Source organism: Balaenoptera ricei, chromosome 8 (assembly GCF_028023285.1).
Source record: "Balaenoptera ricei isolate mBalRic1 chromosome 8, mBalRic1.hap2, whole genome shotgun sequence".
Classification (NCBI taxonomy): Eukaryota; Metazoa; Chordata; class Mammalia; order Artiodactyla; family Balaenopteridae; genus Balaenoptera; species Balaenoptera ricei.
In genome coordinates this window covers 111,487,936-111,505,655 of record NC_082646.1, presented here as the reverse complement: position 1 = coordinate 111,505,655, position 17,720 = coordinate 111,487,936, and the positions used below count along the sequence as shown (strand labels likewise).

General features: G+C 52.8%; 1 protein-coding gene across 10 annotated transcripts in view; it reads left to right on the top strand.

The window, feature by feature from the left end:
* The window catches only part of SHANK2 (SH3 and multiple ankyrin repeat domains 2), a 552,759-nt gene that overhangs the window by 150,676 nt on the left and 384,363 nt on the right, over nt 1-17,720 (top strand). For all 10 annotated transcript variants that reach the window (XM_059932287.1, XM_059932286.1, XM_059932284.1 and 7 more), the window contains one exon: nt 5,784-5,861. In XM_059932287.1, coding sequence (XP_059788270.1) covers nt 5,784-5,861 — 78 coding nt within the window. The remainder of the gene's footprint in view (nt 1-5,783; nt 5,862-17,720) is intronic.

Genomic DNA, 17,720 nt, shown 5'->3' with positions numbered 1-17,720 from the left:
TCTCCGTGGCTCCAGCCTGAAGTCTGGGTGGCCTTCCTGGTCCTCACGACCCCTCTCCCAGGTCTGGTCAGCTCCCTTCTGTCCCCTCCCAGCCTGGCCCAGGCCACTGGCATCCTTGCCCTGGACCGCTGCATTCACCCCCCCTCCCCAACCCGTCTCCTGCCTCCCCGTATTTATTCCCTCACTTTCTGCAGGACACTGGAGTGGCTTTGTGCCACGTGGATCAGTCTGCGTTCCCCGTGACCCAGAAGGCCCTTGTCGCTCCACCCCCAGCTCCTCTCCTGCCCCCTGGCCCCGGCTTCCTGCAGCCCCGGGGCCTTTGCACTTGCTGCTTCCTCTGCCAGGAACGCTTACCCCCTTTGCCACATGGCTCTTTCCTCGAGGCTGAGGCTCAGCTTGGAGCTCAGAGAAAGCTCAGAGCTTTCCTCTCCGCCTCAGGGAGGCCTTCCCTGACCACCCGCCCTCACTTTCTCCATCACATGACCATCTCTTATGGTTTGTGTGGTGCTCTGTGTCCCCAGGGGCTGGGATGGTACATGGCGTGGCCAACACTCAGTACCGACTCGTTGCTTGCATGCATGAATACATTTTTGGGGCCTGCGTCTTCATGTATAAGATGAAAGCGATGGCACCTGGGCTCCTGCGGGGGGTGGTGACCCCAGGGGCTGCATGCCTTGACCAGGACAGGGTGACCCTCGAGGTGCTCGGGGAGGAGAGGAGGGTGCATTTGTTAAGGGTCATTTCTCCACAAGTCATGCCCAGAAGATAATTGGATATTCTTCCTGATGCCTTGGCCCTCAAAACACACAGATTGTATCTGTACTTGATGGACTTGTTTAAAAGGACGAAGACACACCTCCCTCACAAGGGAACTTGGGCAGCTAGCGGCCGTGCAAGAGAAGAGCTAGGCTCCCATTAGCAATGCCTCTGGGTCGCAACTTCTCCTTTTCCTCCCTTTCTGAAGCTGCAGTTTTTCACTTAACCCTTCCTGGCCTCTGCTACCTTACCTGTGAAATGGGCCTCCTACTAGCCCCTTGCGGGGATGCTGTGAGGGTGGAATCAAGGAGCAGGTAGATGTGTTTTCTGAACTGCAAAGCATCCGTGCGTGCACACAGACACACGCACACACACACCTGTACTTACATGCACACACGTGTGCACACGTGCACAGACGTGCGCACACACACCTTGCTCACGTGCACACACACACACACGTGCCTGTACACACACACACACACACACACACACACACACACACACAGTGTCATTGTTTAGAAGCCCCGTGAACCACTTGCCCTTCAGTTTTGAAATCGCTCTCTGGGACATGCTCTCCCTTTGAAGTCTGGTAAATATTAGAGTGACGGGGTGTGTGCCTTCAGGTTGGTTAATATTGACTCAGAGTTGTCCGTCCGTGGGTGAGCAGAGGAGTCTTCTGGGATCCTGGCTGCATTCCTCCCGGGAGAGTGTGCCTGGCAGTGCCTGGGAAGGGTTTATTCTTAGCTTCATAGGAAACCAACCTCCTTTCTGGTGGGAATTTTCAGTGGAAGTCCTTGCTGAGCGTTGGGGAGCGTTTACAAGGAGTTGCCGAGTCAGGCTCTTGTTCGGGGTCCTGATAGGCCAGGTAGCTCTGGGCATCTGAGGCTGCTCAGCTGGCTGGTCCTCCCAGGCTGCCCTTGAGTTGGGCCAGGGCACACTTAGGCCCAGTGTGAATTCGTTTCAGGGTGAGACCCCCAGGCAGCCTTCAGGTCCCCTGAGCCCCTGGTGGGGTCTCCCCCGCTTGCTGCCTCAGGAATTGACTGTTTCTTCTCTCTCACCTGCACGCCCACACCCCAAATGTAACCTGCCAACATTCCACCCATCTCCCGGCTCTGTGTGCCCTCTGTGCCAGGACTCTCTCAAACATCCTCGGCTTTTTTTCTCTCATTGCAAACGTTGCTTGCTGAGGCATGATAACACGGTCATTTTAATTAATTAAATTAATTTACTTCAGGTTGTAATTAACAAGATCCAGCCAGGTGTAATTCAAGGGGAGAAAGGGATGCTGGAGCAGGTTCTGGAAACCCAGCCAGGGGTAGGGAGGCTGGGGCAGGACTGGAAAACTCAGGGGTCTGTGTTTGAATAGAACTTGATTTACAGAACCAGCCGAGCAGGAGTTGAGACTGGAATAAAATGACAAGACCCGGGCACGGTCTTCACCGGCCTTCAGTCCACTTGAAGTAACGCCTGGGACTCTTCTTTTAAACCCTGGGTTTCACTGTACCCCAGATATGAAAGGTGTGTTTGCCAAGCATAGTACATCTTTTTAAATTTTCTTAAATGCTTTTAGTTACTCAAAGCACTGCACGAACGCACGCTCATGGAAAGGGTGCAAACAGTGTAGACAGAGCCTCAGGTTTCCCTGCAGTTTCCACCCCTATATTGTGGTGCGGGTCCTGCCCACCATCTGAACCCGGGCACGAACTCACACACTCATGGCTGTTTCAGGACACAGTGGGGATCCTGGCGAGTGTTTGCTCCCACTGTCTTTTTCTCTCCTAACCTCTATCTTCAAGTGTTCTTCACGCCACCCCACGGGGACTGTCCTCGCTCCTGACAGCCCCATGTCCCTCTGCCCTCTTGGGGACCCACCCCGACGTGGTCCCCGGGCCCTCTCTTTGCCCACAGCGGTTCACGAAGGCAGCCCGCTCCAGGCCTGTGCAGCAATCGTCCCTAAGTCTGCAGTGACCATCACAGCCACCCAAGGGTACAGCTGAGGCCCCGGGACCCTCGCAGCCCAACGACAATCTTTCCCTGCAGAGCTCAGATCCGCCCCACCCCTGGCCGCGGGGTGTGCGAGCAGCTCCCGCCCTGTCCGAGGCCTCCCTGACCGTGACTCAGAGAACAAGAGTCCCTCTGCCTCGGCTCCTGTTTGCTCTGTGCGCAAGTGGTTTCCTCATTAAAGTCATCATCGTGCAGTGGAGGCCCCAGGGGGGCCCTCGCCCAGGTCACAGGGACCAGGGCTGCCCCAGCTGTGCTTTGCCTGACCCAGATGTGCTCTTGTCTGGACCTCGCGGTCAGAGGGTGAGCTTCCTGCCAGCATTCTCGGCAGGCGTGCTCCCCTGTCTCTGTCTATCTCTGTGTCTCCCTTGGTCTCTGTCTCTGTGTCTCTCTTGGTCTGTCTGTCTCTCTATCTCTGTGTCTCCCTTGGTGTCTGTGTCTCTCTTGTTCTCTCTGTCTCTATCTCTGTGTCTCCCTTGGTCTCTGTCTATCTCTGTGTCTCTCTTGGTCTCTGTCTCTCTCTTGGTCTCTCTCTGTGTCTCCCTTGGTCTCTGTATCTCTCTTGGTCTCTTTGTCTCTGTCTATCTCTGTGTCTCCCTTGGTCTCTGTGTCTCTCTTGGTCTCTCTGTCTCTGTCTATCTCTGTGTCTCCCTCAGTCTCTGTGGTCTCTTGGTGTCTGACTCTGTCTCTATCTTTCTTACTTTTCTAATGCATGACACCTTTATTGAGCTATGACTCACACACCATACAGTTTGCGCATCTAAAATACACCGTTCAGTGTTTTCAGTCTGTGTACACGGCTGGGTAACCATTCCCCACGGTCAGTAATAGAACATTTTCAACACCGCACACCACTCCCCAGCTCCCACCCTGGGCACCGCTCACCCACCTCTGTCTCTGGATTTTCAGCTTTCGTCTCAGGCCTGCCCTTTCTCCAGGTCCTCCTGCCCTGGCCTCGGCCCTACTCTTCCCGGGACAGCAGGTCCCCTCGGGCTGGGGTGGGGCTGCTGGCCTGGCCCCGTAAGCAGGCCGCTGGGGGGACCCTGGTCAGTGGCTTCATTTACTCATCACTCAGCAGTTGCCGCGTGTCCGCCCCGGGTGACCACACCCGTTGCCTCTGCTCTGGACTCTGTAGGTGGAGGTGAACCAGGGAGATGGGCCCGGGGCTGGGGTTTGACCACGCCTTGCACTGGAGCCCCTGTGCAGAGGCCTGTGGAAGTCGGAGCGGCCCACCTGCGTGAGGCACCGGCACCCGCGGGCACTTGACCATCCAGACGCTCTTCCCAAAATGTAATTTGCCCATCATAGCAGCCCAGCTGCATCTATTAGGCAAAGTGTTCATATCGTCACTGCTTCTGTAGCCATGTGCTTCCACTTGTCTTTTTTTTTGGCTGCACCACGAAACTTACGGGATCTCAGTTCCCCGACCAGGGATTGAACCCAGGCCACGACAGTGAAAGCCCGGAATCCTAACAACTATGCCACCAGGGAACTCCCTTCCGCGTGTCTTTTTAACTGTGGATATTTGTCCCTACCCTCCCCATCAGGAGTTTCAAAAGGGTTGGCCTCTCCGGGCAAATAGTAGATGCTCATTAAGTGGACAGGAATAGATTGATTTTCATTGTACAAATCCACAAGAAATGACTATTGGCTGCCTTTTAAAAACGTTAGAAAATGTAAGTACAGAAAATAATAATAACAAAAGATTTACTCCGTCATCCTTTCTCCTTCCTGAGAAAGTAAAGCCCCTTAACTGGTAACATCTTTCCAGACATATTCTTTGCTTTCTATAATACTGGCTTTAAAATGTAAGTGAAATTAAGCTATATCATTGTTCTAAGACTCACGTTTTCTACTTAGACGTTCTTGGATATTTTTCTTGTCAGTTTATATAGGTCTGCCTTCTTGTTTTTGCTACCACTGCCTCGGCAAAGAATGTTCTATGGAGAACAGTATGGAGGTTCCTCAAAAATCTAAAAATAGAACTACCATATGATCCAGCAATCCCACTCCTGGGCATATATCCAGACAAAACTGTATTTTATTCAGAAAGATGCATGCACCCCAATGTTCACAGCAGCACTATTGACCATAGCCAAGACATGGAAGCAACCTCAGTGTCCACTGACAGAGGAATGGATAAAGAAGATGTGGTACATATATACAATGGACTCTTACTCCGCCATAAAAAGAATGAAATAATGCCATTTGCAGCAACACGGATGGACCTAGAGATTGTTTTACTAAGTGAAGTAAGTCAGACAGAGAAAGACAAATATATCGCTTATATGTGGAATCTAAAATATGACACAAATGAACTTATTTACAAAACAGGAAGAGACTCACAGACATAGAAAACAAACTTATGGTAACCAAACTGGAAAGAGGAGGGGAGGAAGGACAAATTAGGAGTTTGAGATGAACATATATAGACTACTATATATAAAATATAGATAGCAAGGACCTACTGTATAGCACAGGGAACTATATTCAATATCTTGTATTAACTTATAATGGAAAAGAATCTGAAAAAGGATATACATATATATGTATAACTGAATCACTTTGCTGTACTTCTCTGAAACATTGCAAATCAACTATACTTCAATAAAAAGTTGTTTGTTTTGGGAAAAAAAAAGAAAAGAATGTTCCAGAATGATTCCCACTTTCCTTTATTTTAGAACATTTTTGCCACCTCCAGGTTTTCTCTTCCTTTTTTTCCTTTTGTATTTTACTCGCAGCCTTTCTCTTATTATGTATTTTATACGCACGTGCGAAGCTCTCTGTAGATGGTCTTAAAAAAGTGGAATCACTGGCCGTGGGATGTATGGACTTTACATTTTTGTAGATTCTGCTGAGCTGCTGTCCAAAGTCTTTGTAGCAGTTGAGCTTCAGCTGACAGCCTCCAGGGCCTGTCCACCCCTCCTCCTGGCCCCTCCGACGAACAAAAATGCCCTCCTGTTGACCTTGCGTTTTCATTTCTCTGAATTCTCGTGACAAACAGATTTCTCCTTCCTTCTGTGCAGGACAGCTGTGCCCGCGTGCTGCTTTTTCGGGGGGGAAATAAGGAATTGAAGAACTACAACAGCCAGACCCCATTCCAGGTAAGCGGACTTCTCAAACCCCGGAGACGCCGCGTCGTCGCGTTCCCGCACATCCTCTGTGTGTGTTGACGTGAGCTCAGCCCTCTCGTCGGGGACGGGGTCTGTGTGTGGAGCTGCGGCCCTGTTTCAGTTTGCCAGTCCACACTGGCTTCCTTCCATTTATATATATATTTTTTATAATTCTTTATTTTATTTATTTATTTTTGGCTGTGTTGGGTCTTCGTTTCTGTGCGAGGGCTTTCTCTAGTTGTGGCAAGCGGGGGCCACTCTTCATCGCGGTGCGCGGGCCTCTCACTATCGCGGCCTCTCTTGTTGCGGAGCACAGGCTCCAGACGCGCAGGCTCAGTAGTTGTGGCGCACGGGCTTAGTTGCTCCGCGGCATGTGGGATCTTCCCAGACCAGGGCTCGAACCCGTGTCCCCTGCATTGGCAGGCAGATTCTCAACCACTGCGCCACCAGGGAAGCCCGTTCCTTCCATTTAGAACAAACAGCATCGCTAAGGCAGCGATGCGTCCAGGTGGGCGATTGACGACAGCAGCTTGGGAGAGGCCGCAGAGGCGTGGATGCCGTTCATTGCAGCAGCTGTGGGGCAGTCCTGGCTTCGTGCTGATCCTGGGAATGGGGAGATCTTGGTAAGAATCTCCCGGGAGGGAGCTGCCTTGCCGTCATCCGGTGCCCTCACCCGGCCTGCTCTCCTCGGTGGAGGGTGAACGACCCGGTCCAGAGTGGCCGTGGGGTTACATGGTGGAGCGAAAAGCCAGGGTCCTGATTTTCCTTAATTGTGGTAAAATACATACTACACAAAATGTACCATCGTAGTCATATCAATGTGTACCATTCAGTGACCTTCAGCACATGCACGTTGTGGTAGCATGACTTCTGTGTAGTTAAGAACTTTTTCATCACCCCAAGGAAAACTGTACCCACCGGGAGTTACTCCCTGTTCCTCCCTCCCGTGGCCCCTAGGCAACCACTCATCCACTCTCTGTCCCTGTGGACGGGCCTCTTCTGGACATTTCATGGGGATGGAATCGTACAATAGGTGGTCTTTGGTGTCTGGCTTCTTTCACTCAGCATTGTGTTTTCAAGGTCCATCTGTGTTGTAATGTGTATCGCTGCTTCATCCCTTTTTATGGCTAATATCCCATTTTATAAACATGGGGCTCATGGAGCTTTGAGGCAGCTGGCCAGGTGGTTTAGGGTGGAAAAACTTTTTTTTTTGGCTATAACTTTTTCAAAGTTACAGAAATGCTTTCTCATCCTAAATACAGCCCTCTCCACTCGAACTGAACATTGAGGTGACTGCGATTCTTTTCATTTGGAAATAATTTTTACATCTTATTGAGCTGAGAGAGGTCTTTCATTTAGACCTGGCTTCCACGGGCGACTTGACTAATCCTCTCCTTAGATATTACTAATACAGACGGGCTTGATGCCTTGAAAATGAACCAGTTCAATCCCCAGACTGGGCTGGATGTCTAACAATCACCATTAACCACTTTGCTCAGTTCATGAGAACTGACGGGCCTGGATTTTACTCGGAATCCGTGGCTTGAAGATATATAATGGGAAATGGGTCATGGAGGCGAGTTCCTGCTGTGCTAATGGGACTATAAAGACTACGATTTCGCCCCAAAAGCATGTCTTCTTTCCAGTGGTGATGATGAGGGAGCCGTGGGCTCTTCCCACTTCGTGCTGGGACACATCTGCCCTTTTGGGCTCAGCAGTGGGTTGGTGGCCTTGGTTTAAATATTTTGTTGCCATTAAATAATATCTTTCTTTGGTCCTTTTTTTTTTTGAAGTCAGAACGGTGCTTAAATTGCTTAGAAAAGAGCAGCTAATGCCCTTTGATTCATGGTAAACGCGTAGATGATAGAACAGAGCCATTTCTCCCCTTCTGGGCAGAAGTTTGTAACCGCCACCTGGCGCTCCAGGGGAGTGAGTTGTGCACGGCGTCCAGGACAGAAGGTCACTGTCAGTGACCTCCCTGTGAGTCCCCACTCCTGTCCCGTCACCACGGGCAGCGACCACCTAGGGCAGGGACACCCCTTCTTCCAGGAGGCCTGGCAGGAAGCTTCGTGCACCCTCCTGGCAGCAAATTCGCACCAGCTCAGACCCAAGGTCATCTGTCTCTATTTTGCTAACGATAATCAATGAAGTGCCCCAAATGGTTCAGGAAGACAATTATGCAAACACTCTTGAATGATAGGACTTTGTGCCCTGCAGACACTGTTCGTGTACAGGGCGGAACCGAAGCCTGGGATTCGTGTACCGGGCGGAACCGAAGCCTGGGATTCGTGTACCGGGCGGAACCGAAGCCTGGGATTCGTGTACCGGGCGGAACCGAAGCCTGGGATTCGTGTACCGGGCGGAACCGAAGCCTCTGGGATGCTTGCTCTGCACTCCCAGCGCGGGCTCCGACGGCGTGCGTCGGGAGCTGGTCTCCCCCTCATGTCTCCCCACCTTCTCGTGTTTGCATGGCACAAAGAGACTTAATTCAGTCTTTGGAGCCTTGCCTGCAAAATGTCCCCAGCATTCACGGTCCTTCCCCTCCCAGTGATGAATCAACACCGTTGATTTCGGGGGGAATGATGGCCTGCCCCATCATTTGACAGGGATCGAGTATGTCCACCTGGGAAGCTTTGATGACATTCAGCTGCTGTTGTGGACGTGGACTTTTCTAAGAAACCTTGGACTATTTGACAGACTTCATCTGGCCAAGCTTTGCTTAATGACTTAATCCAAAGGCTGCAGCAGCAGCGGCAGGACTCAGGGGCTTGAGAGAAATGCAGATTCTCAGGCATCCCCTCAGGCACCCGGAATCTGAAGCCTGGGGGCAGGGCTTCGGGTCCTGTGTTGTCACAAGCCCCCTAGAGACCCTGACATCCACTCAGGTTTGAGAATCAAGAGAGACAGAGGTGAATTTCTGAAGGAAGAGGAGGAGGAGTACCCACAACATTACTTGTGATGGTGGTGATGATTGTGACGGTGGTGATGGTGGTGATGATTGTGATGGTGGTGATGGTGGTGATGATTGTGATGGTGGTGATGGTGGTGATGATGGTGATGGTGGTGATGATTGTGATGGTGGTGATGGTGGTGATGATTGTGATGGTGGTGATGGTGGTGATGATTGTGATGGTGGTGATGGTGGTGATGATTGTGATGGTGGTGATGGTGGTGACGGTGGTGATGATTGTGATGGTGACAGTGGTGATGATTGTGATGGTGGTGATGGTGGTGATGGTGGTGATGATTGTGATGGCGGTGATGGTGATGATGGTGATGGTGGTGATGATTGTGATGGTGGTGATGGTGGTGATGATTGTGGTGGTGGTGATGGTGGTGATGATGGTGATGGTGGTGATGATGGTGATGGTGGTGATGATTGTGATGGTGGTGATGGTGGTGATGGTGGTGATGATTGTGATGGTGGTGATGGTGGTGATGATGGTGATAGTGGTGATGGTGGTGATAGTGGTGATGATGGTGACTGAGTCAGCCCGGGCCGCCATAACAAAGTACCACAGGCTTGGGGGCTTAAACAACAGACATTTATTCCTCACAGTCTGGAGGCTGCAAGTCCAAGATCAACGTGCTGGCAGATCTGGTTTCTGGTGAGGACTCTCTTCCTGCACCTACTCATTGGTATTTCTTCTGTGCAACATGTAGAAAGAGGGAGAGAGAGAGAAAGAGAGAGAGCTTTCTGGTGTTTCTTCCTCTTCTTGTAGGAACAACAATCTCCTCTGATTAGGGCCCCACCCTTATGACTTCATTTAAACTTAATTGCGTTTCTAAAGGCCCTATCTACAAGTATCCTCACAATGGGGGTTAGAGCTTCAACATGTGAATTCTGGGGGAAACAGTTCAGTCTATAACATTGATGATGATGTTGGTGGTGTTGATGGTGATTAGGGTATTGGCGATCACAGTGATGATGACGAATCTTCCCAGTTGCACAGAATCTTTTTCTAAAAAATATTTATTTGTTTGTTTGTTTATTTGGCTGCACTGGGTCTTAGTTGCGGCATGTGGGATCTTTTAGTTGTGGCATGCATGTGAGATCTAGTTCCCTGACCAGGGACCGAACCCAGGCCTCCTGCATTGGGATCGTGGAGTCTTGGCCACTGGCCCACCTGCGAAGTCCCCAGTTGCACAGAATCTTAAAGCTCACAAATGCTCTTCTGTATGTTCTCATTTAATGTTCAGCAACCCAACAAAGTAGGCATTTTTTTGCCCAATTTATAGGACACGTGGCATTAGAGATGTAAGCCTAGGAGTCCTGAATCAGTTCATGGCCGAGTCTGTGACGCCCAGGCCTTCTGACCACCGGTCCAGGGCTCTGTGGTCTGGGGTGAGGCAGGTGCATCCTTCTGGCCTGTGATTTATCTTGCATCCTGAGATGGAGTGCACAGCATCAGGGATTCCTTGCTTTTTGGATGGCTCAGTCCAAGGGAGCAAACGTGTCCTGGTTCTGAAGATAAAGAGAAATGGGATGGAAAGGATTCTGCGGAGGTGGATGGTCTAAGTGAAGGGGGAGTACAGCTGGGGTGGGGGGACAGAGGAACAGCCGTCTGCGGGTCGGCCGTGGTGTCCGCTGGGTTAGGCGCCGGTGCATGAAGGTGCCGTGTAGGCGTGGTTCACATCTGCAGTTGACTCAGTCAAGGAGATGAACCGTCCATCATGTGGTGGGCCTCATCCCATCAGTCGGAGGCCTTGGGAGCAAAAACTGGGGTCCCGAGAAGAAGGAATTCTGCCTCCACACTGTAACATGGAGACCCCGCCTAGGGTTCCCGCCGCCGGCCTGCCCCACTATCGCATGGGCCAGTTCCTTAAAATAAATCTGTGCGTGCGTGTGTGTGTGTGTGTGTGTGTGTGTACACATCCGATGGGTCTGCCTCCCTGGAGAGCTCTGGCTGATACCCGGGAGGATTGATTTGGACCCTTCTTGCCCCCAGCAGCTCCATTCCAATGGGCCTTCGTGGTTTTGGAGGGAAGGATTCCGGCCCCTGCTTTTTTGGGGAAGCAGCTCTCCCCCAACACGTGTCACTGCTGTGTCCTCTGCAGGGGCCCATCAGATGTCCAGAGGCAGAGAGGGAGGGGAAGATGAGGAGGAGCGGGAAAGGCAATGAGAGACATTCTGGAAGGTCTGACGTCCAGTTGTCATACAGGGAGGGGCATGTGAGGACAAGATGCGGGGGGACAGAGAAGTCCTGGCCGTGGGGTCTTTTTGGTGAACATTGTGCCCGGGTACGCTGGCTGCCGCCCAGGGAGCAGGGGCTCTTTGCCCCACCGGGCACTCAGTCTTTAACACGCGTCATTCGTGATGCAGGTTCCCATCGTCCCCACTGGATGGAGAGGTGGGTGGACGCCAGGGTCCGCAGCTCGAAGGGGACGGTGAGGGTGGCCCACGGCCCAGGGCCCTGAGTCCTTCCTCCACCGTCACTCTGGATGTAAAAGGAGGAGAAAGGCCAGAGCCAGGAAGGAGGGGTTTTAAATTCCTCGGGTCTTAGGCAGTAAATCACGGGGCCGAGCCGGGCCTTGGCAGATGCCCATAAATCCGTTTCCTGGAGCCCCTCCCTCTGTGACGGACGCTCTGATGCCCAGGAACTGGCCGTGCCGTCGCATGTTCTCTGGGGGCCACTGCACTCACAGGAATGACCTTGGGTCTCTCCTGAAGTGTCAGATCCCGGCTCTTGTCCTTCAGGTCTATGAGCATCTCCCGGAGCTCTGACGGCGCTCGCTCCTCGAGGGCACAGCTGGGGAGGGATGGAGATTCTCCCAGGTCGCACTTGACGCCGTGCAATGCGGTGACGCCTTGCGAGTGACCGAGTCTCCCCGTCCTTCTCCGTGTGCTCCAAGCCGCCGCTGCTGGGGTGGAAGACGGCCCGGAGACAAAGGCAGCCTGACAAAGTTTTGGGGGGTGTTCGCGTTCCGGATGTTTTACCTTTTCTGGGAAGTCGATGAAATCCGCTCAGCAGGCACTTCGATGCCCTGTTTCCTCCAGTTGTCTTTCTGAACTTCTTTCTTCGTTAGTGATTCAACAGTAAGACTTCAGCAGCATTCTGTCGAAATCCACACAGATTGTAGAGCAAAGTCAAGGCGATGTCGTTCTCTCCTGTGACCTTATGCTTCCCCGTTGCATGTCATGGGCAGGGTCCCAGGCCCTCTCCTGCTGTGCTGCCTTCTGCGCCACAAATGGCGCGAGGTGACATTGTGAAATTGCAGAGTTAACACAGAACTGCATTAAAGGCACAGACACACACGTGCACACACACAGACACATAGACACACACACATACAGATACACATACACACACACACAGACACATGGACATGCACACATGCACACACATAGACACAGACACATGCACACACACATACACATGCACACACACCAACACATATGCACACGTGCACACACACAGACACGCATGTGCACGCACACACACGGACACGCACACGTGCACACACATACACACATCAGCACATAGACACACGTGCACACACACAGACACGCACATGCACACGCACACACACATGGACGTGCACACGTGCACACACGCAGGCCCTCTGGAGGAGTGTGTCTAGCTCCGGGTTCGGAGGCCGTGACCATGCCTGTAACTTCATCCCCGCCAGGCACACCATGGCTCCTCCCCTCGTCCTCTGAGGTGGTCACGGGGCCTCCTTCTCCCCACTCCTGCTCAGGGAGACCAGCACCCACGTGACCCCTGCGTGCCATCCACGATGGACCCAAAGACAGATCCCAGCTTGACCTGCAGCTCACCTGGACCTGTGCACCTGACCTCACACCTGGGCCACGTGGATGTCCTGTGTCTGGGTGGGTGGACCAGCCAGGGGAGGAGCGGGGACTGTGGTGGGAGGGGAGGGCCAGACCCGCATGGGCACAGCCGCCACCAAGTGAAACGGGTACATCGTGGCAGGTAACAAGAAGAGAAAGCAGGGCTGAGTGAGAGGCCCGAGGACACAGGTGTGAGGCGTGACACATCTGTGGAGCGGAGGCGGGGGCCGCCGTGTGGGGAGTGGGCACAGCATTCCAGGGGGACGGGGCATGAGCAAAGGCCAGGGGTCTGGGAGGAACGTGGCGTGTTCGGGAAGGGGGCGACCCCTGTGGCAGGCACGGGGCGAGGGTTGCAGGGGCCCCCACGTGGAAGGGCAGTGTTCTGGGCTAAATAACGGCCCCAGAAGATTTAGGTCCTAATCCCCGGAACCTGCAAATGTGACCTTGTACGGCAAGGACTTTACAGAAGGGGTTAAGCATCTTGAGATGGGGGGTTACCGTGGATTATCCGGGAGGACTCGGTGTCATCACAAGGGTCCTTCTAACGGGATATGCACAGAGGAGGCCACGTGAAGACGGAGGCAGAGGCTGGAGGGACACGGCCACAAGCCAAGGAGCACCTGCAGCCCCCAGAAGCTGGAAGAGGCAGGCAAGACCCTCCCCTGGAGCCTCTGGAGGGAGCACGGCCCTTCCCCCACCTTGGTTTTGGCCCAGTGATACTGATTTTGGACTGTGGTCTCCAGAACTGGATAAGGTTCTGCTGCTTGAAGCCAGTTGTTTGTGGTCATTTGTTCCAGTGGCCCCAGGACACTGACACAAGACCCCACTGGTGGTTGTCAAGTTGCGAGCTCACAAGGTCCCACTGCCCAAGTCCCCGGGCGCCCTCCTGCCCAGCCCTGCACCAGGCTCCCTCCTTGGTTTCCCTTCTGCCCTCTGTGAAAATTGTCACCAGCTTGGGTGCATCTCTGCTCTCTGCCACCAATGAAAGCTACTAGGAAAGCCACGGGGTGGGAGCTGGGCCATACAGCCACCCGAAGGTGACATCTGCATTGCCCGTGGTGTGTGAAGCCCCACATTGGCCGCTGTGACAAGTCCCACAGGCGGGGTGGCTCAGACAGCAGGCGTTTATTACTCACGGTCCCAGAGGCCGGGGAGGCCAAGGTCAAGGTGCCAGCCCTCTGGTTCCTGGCGAGCGCTCTCTTCCTGGCTTCCAGATGGCCGCCTTCTCTCTGTGTCCTCATGTGGCCTCTCCACTTTCAAGCCCCCTTCACGTGTGCTCTGTAAGAAGCAGCATTTAAACCCTCACAGGGTGGGTTAGGAAATATCAGGTTTCATCTGAGCCCTTTCCGTGAGTGACAATGAAAAACTATTTTTTTCTGTCCAGCCAGATTCTTTTTGCTTCTTTGGGTGTGTTTCTCTGGTGTGTTTAGAAGCAGCTCGGTGGGGCGGGAGCAGGGCACCGCTGGTACCTGCCTCATGTCTTGTGATCTGCTGACCTTCCACGGGGCAGACCACATGCCACGGGCCGGGGCACCCAGCTCTCCCACATTTGTTGGTGGAATAAGCCACAGTCTGCAGTTTGCCACCTGCCATCCAGATGGTGGATCTCAACCCAGAGACTTTGTGGCCTGCCCAGAGTTTTTTAAAAACTAAATTCTTTGCCAACATTTAAATATCCAGAAATTTCATATAAACATTCCGATTTCCAGCTCCCCTTGAATAGTTAGGAAGAGTGGGCACACGCAGGCAGCCTTTGTGTGTGTTGGCATTTGGCCAGGTTTGGGGAGCACTGCCCCTTTGGGGAGGTCGCCACTTGCCAGCCTGCTGCAGAGTCCCTCCCGCTCCTTACTGCCCACCCCCGCCTGCCTCTTCCGCTTTGTGGCCTGGCTGGTCTCTCTGAGCACTTCTGCCCGTGATCCCTGCTTAGGGCATGCGGTCGGGGAAGCCATTCATTTTTAAGTAGTTTCTTTAAAAAGTTCTTCTTATTTGGGATTCAGACTCTGTGTTCCCATAGAAACAGGGAAGAGGAAGTCGTGTTTCTAGATTCGGGCATAGGAACCTGGGAAACCCGTGTTTTGGCTGATCTACTGTGCGGATCTATGACGAAGAAGAACCGGGTTTCAAGTTCATTATTCCAGCCAGTACACACAGAGTTCCTGGTTAGAGCCACGCTCCCATCTAGGTGCCGGGAAATGCGTCATGAACAGCGACGCCCCTGCTCTCAAGGAGTGCGCATTAGTCAGACTGATGGTGAACAATTAAACAGACATACAGGGACTGCGTCAGGGTTGCTAACTTACAGGGTGAGCGGGTAGAGACACAGGGGTGTCTCTCTACCGGGCTGTATCATGATGGGAGCCTTGCACGCTCTCTGATGTTTGAGCAGAAGCCAGGAACGAGGGAGGGAGGGAGGGAGTGGGCCATGCAGATATCTGGGAGACAGGAACTGGCACGTGCAAAGGCCCTGGGGTCCGAGCCTGCCTGGCCTGTTTGAGGAGCAGCAAGGAGGCCAGCCAGTGGGGGAGCAGGCAAGTGGAGGCCAAAGAGGCCCCTGTGACTTGGAAGGACTTTGGGCTTTACTCTGAGCAAGACGTGCAGCACCCACAGGACAGAAGAAAACTCTAAAGTGGGAATCAACCCATCCCATCCGACAGCCCGCCGTGGTCCCATATGAAAAGCAGGGCTGATTTTTACCCTTTGAATGACATGAGTGAGGGGTGCCCCACGAACTGAACCAGCTTGGGGTCAGGACAGGGAGATTCTCCTAATTAATCGGTTGGTTGATTGATTGTGCAACATTGGGGGAGGGGTGGCAAGGTGGAGAACAAGACTGTGACAGATGTGTCTTGAGGTCAGAATCATGAGGGCCCCGGGGGGCCCTGGGTAGGCGCCTGGTCAGGGGCAGGGGGTGAGTCATCAGAGCTCTTCCCCGGAACCCCTGCACCGCAGCTGAGGTGGGAAACCCAGGTTTCACAAGTTTAAAGTTGCTCAGTCTGTCCCCCTAAACAGAGCACTGTGCGGCCAGCCTTGAGACCCCCCCACCCACCCTCCCGTCCCCGGGCACGTGGGCAGGGCTGGGCCAGGGCCCAGGGAGGTCAGCTGGCAGGTGCTGCTGTCCACGAGCTCAGAAAAGCACACCCAGTCCCCAGGTAATGTGTGAAGTTCAGGAAGCATGTGGGCACCCGACCCTATTATGTAAAAATGAAGGAGAGATGGTCACCGGTCCACAGCACCAGGATGGGGAGAGAAAAGAGGCGAAGAGCATTAGGGAAACCGCCCCGCCTGCCATCATCGCACAGTGCTAGGAGCCGGCCCGACCTCGGGTCAGGACCCCGGAGACTCTGGGTGTTGGAAGCAAGGCTCCTCTGTGTTGGGGATTGCAGGTAAGGCTGGAAATGGGTATGTTGGTTGAACCTAGTAGGCCCGTATGACCAGGCTCATGGGGACCTCGCTGACCTCACAGCTTCCAACTCACTCCCTCTGCCCCAGACACCCTGGCCCCTGCTGTTCCTCAAGCACGCCAGACACACGCTTGCCCCAGGGCCTTTGCACCTGCTGTCACCTCTGTGAGTAGAACCCCTCCCCCAAGTATCCTGTGCTTCATTCCCCCCCCATGAAAGCCCCCGGGGGGCATCCTCCCACTGGCAAGAGCAACCTACCACATCCAGAGTTTCCATTCTGCATGCAAATGCTTCAAATCGAAAATAGGAACAGACAGCTGAGAATCACCAGTCATTAAGGGAAAACTGCCAACATGAAAGGCAGACACCAAACAAGCAGAAATAAAGATGATGGATAGAAACTGAGAAATTTAAAGAACGGAAGGGGACTTCAAAAATATATACCCCAGGGACTTCCCTGGTGGTCCAGTGGGTAGGACTCTACGTTCCCAATGCAGGGGGCCCAGGTTCAATCCCTGGTCGGGGAACTAGATCCCACATGCATGCCGCAAGTAAGAAGTCTGCATGCCACAACTAAGAGCCCACGTGCCACAACGAAGACCCGGCGCAGCCAAAATAAATAAATAAATAAAATAAATGTTTTAAAAAAATATATATGTGTATGTACCCGATCTCCTCAGTGTGATAAGAGAGGATAAAGCATTTGTGAAGTGAGGGTTGAAGGGGCTCATGACAAGTAATAATAGCAGCTAAGCTATGAGCGCAGCCTTGCTGAAGAGGACCGGAGATGGATGGGAGAACTGAGCCGTAAGGTAAGCCAGGAGTTGGGAGAGGGTTTGACACCTGAATGACGGAATTTCCAGAGAGAGCGGAAGAAATCAGCAAAGACATCATTCAAGACAATGCCACCAAACAGAAGGACACGAGACTGGCAATTGGAAAGGCCCCTGAACTTCCAGCATCAAATGTGAGCAAGTGTCCACAGCAAGGACGGCGCTTGTGAGAGCCCAGAACTTCGGAAATAAAAATAAAAATACGATCCTTAAATTTCAAAAAGGGAAAAGCCATTTCCATATGGAGGATCGGGGATCAGACATTTCAGCAACAGCACCGGAAGCTCACGGACCGTGAATTTCATCCTCCAGGGCGGATGTCACCTGGAAACGAAGGCAGCGGAGAGATGGCCAGATGTGCTTGCACCTGGAGAGGAGGGCTCTGTCAGGACCTGGTGATCCATTGATTGTGGGTCAGTAGAAGAGCAGATTTTTAAAGGTGGCTGTTATTTACTCAAGGGAGAGAGACCCATACTTGGCTGGCTCTCTTGGCTGCGGGAAAGACGGAGTTAGCCATCCTAATGTAGACGCGGGGTGATGATTAACCAAAGCAGGGGACACACCTGTACTGGGCTGTATGGTGGATGAGCTGAGCCCTCGTCTTCCCCAGCAGGATGTCGATAACTGATATTTAAATGGAAAGAAATCAAGACAGAGCACCAGGAGTGCGCTGTTTAGAAGTAGGCGGCAAAGGACTGAGAAAGCAAGCAAGTGTGAACATGGTCGGGGTGTGGACAACCGTGTAGAAGGATTTGACTTTTCAGACCATGCATCCAGGTGTGTGGCACCTATAGATGCAAAAATCTGATTTCATTTTTTTAAA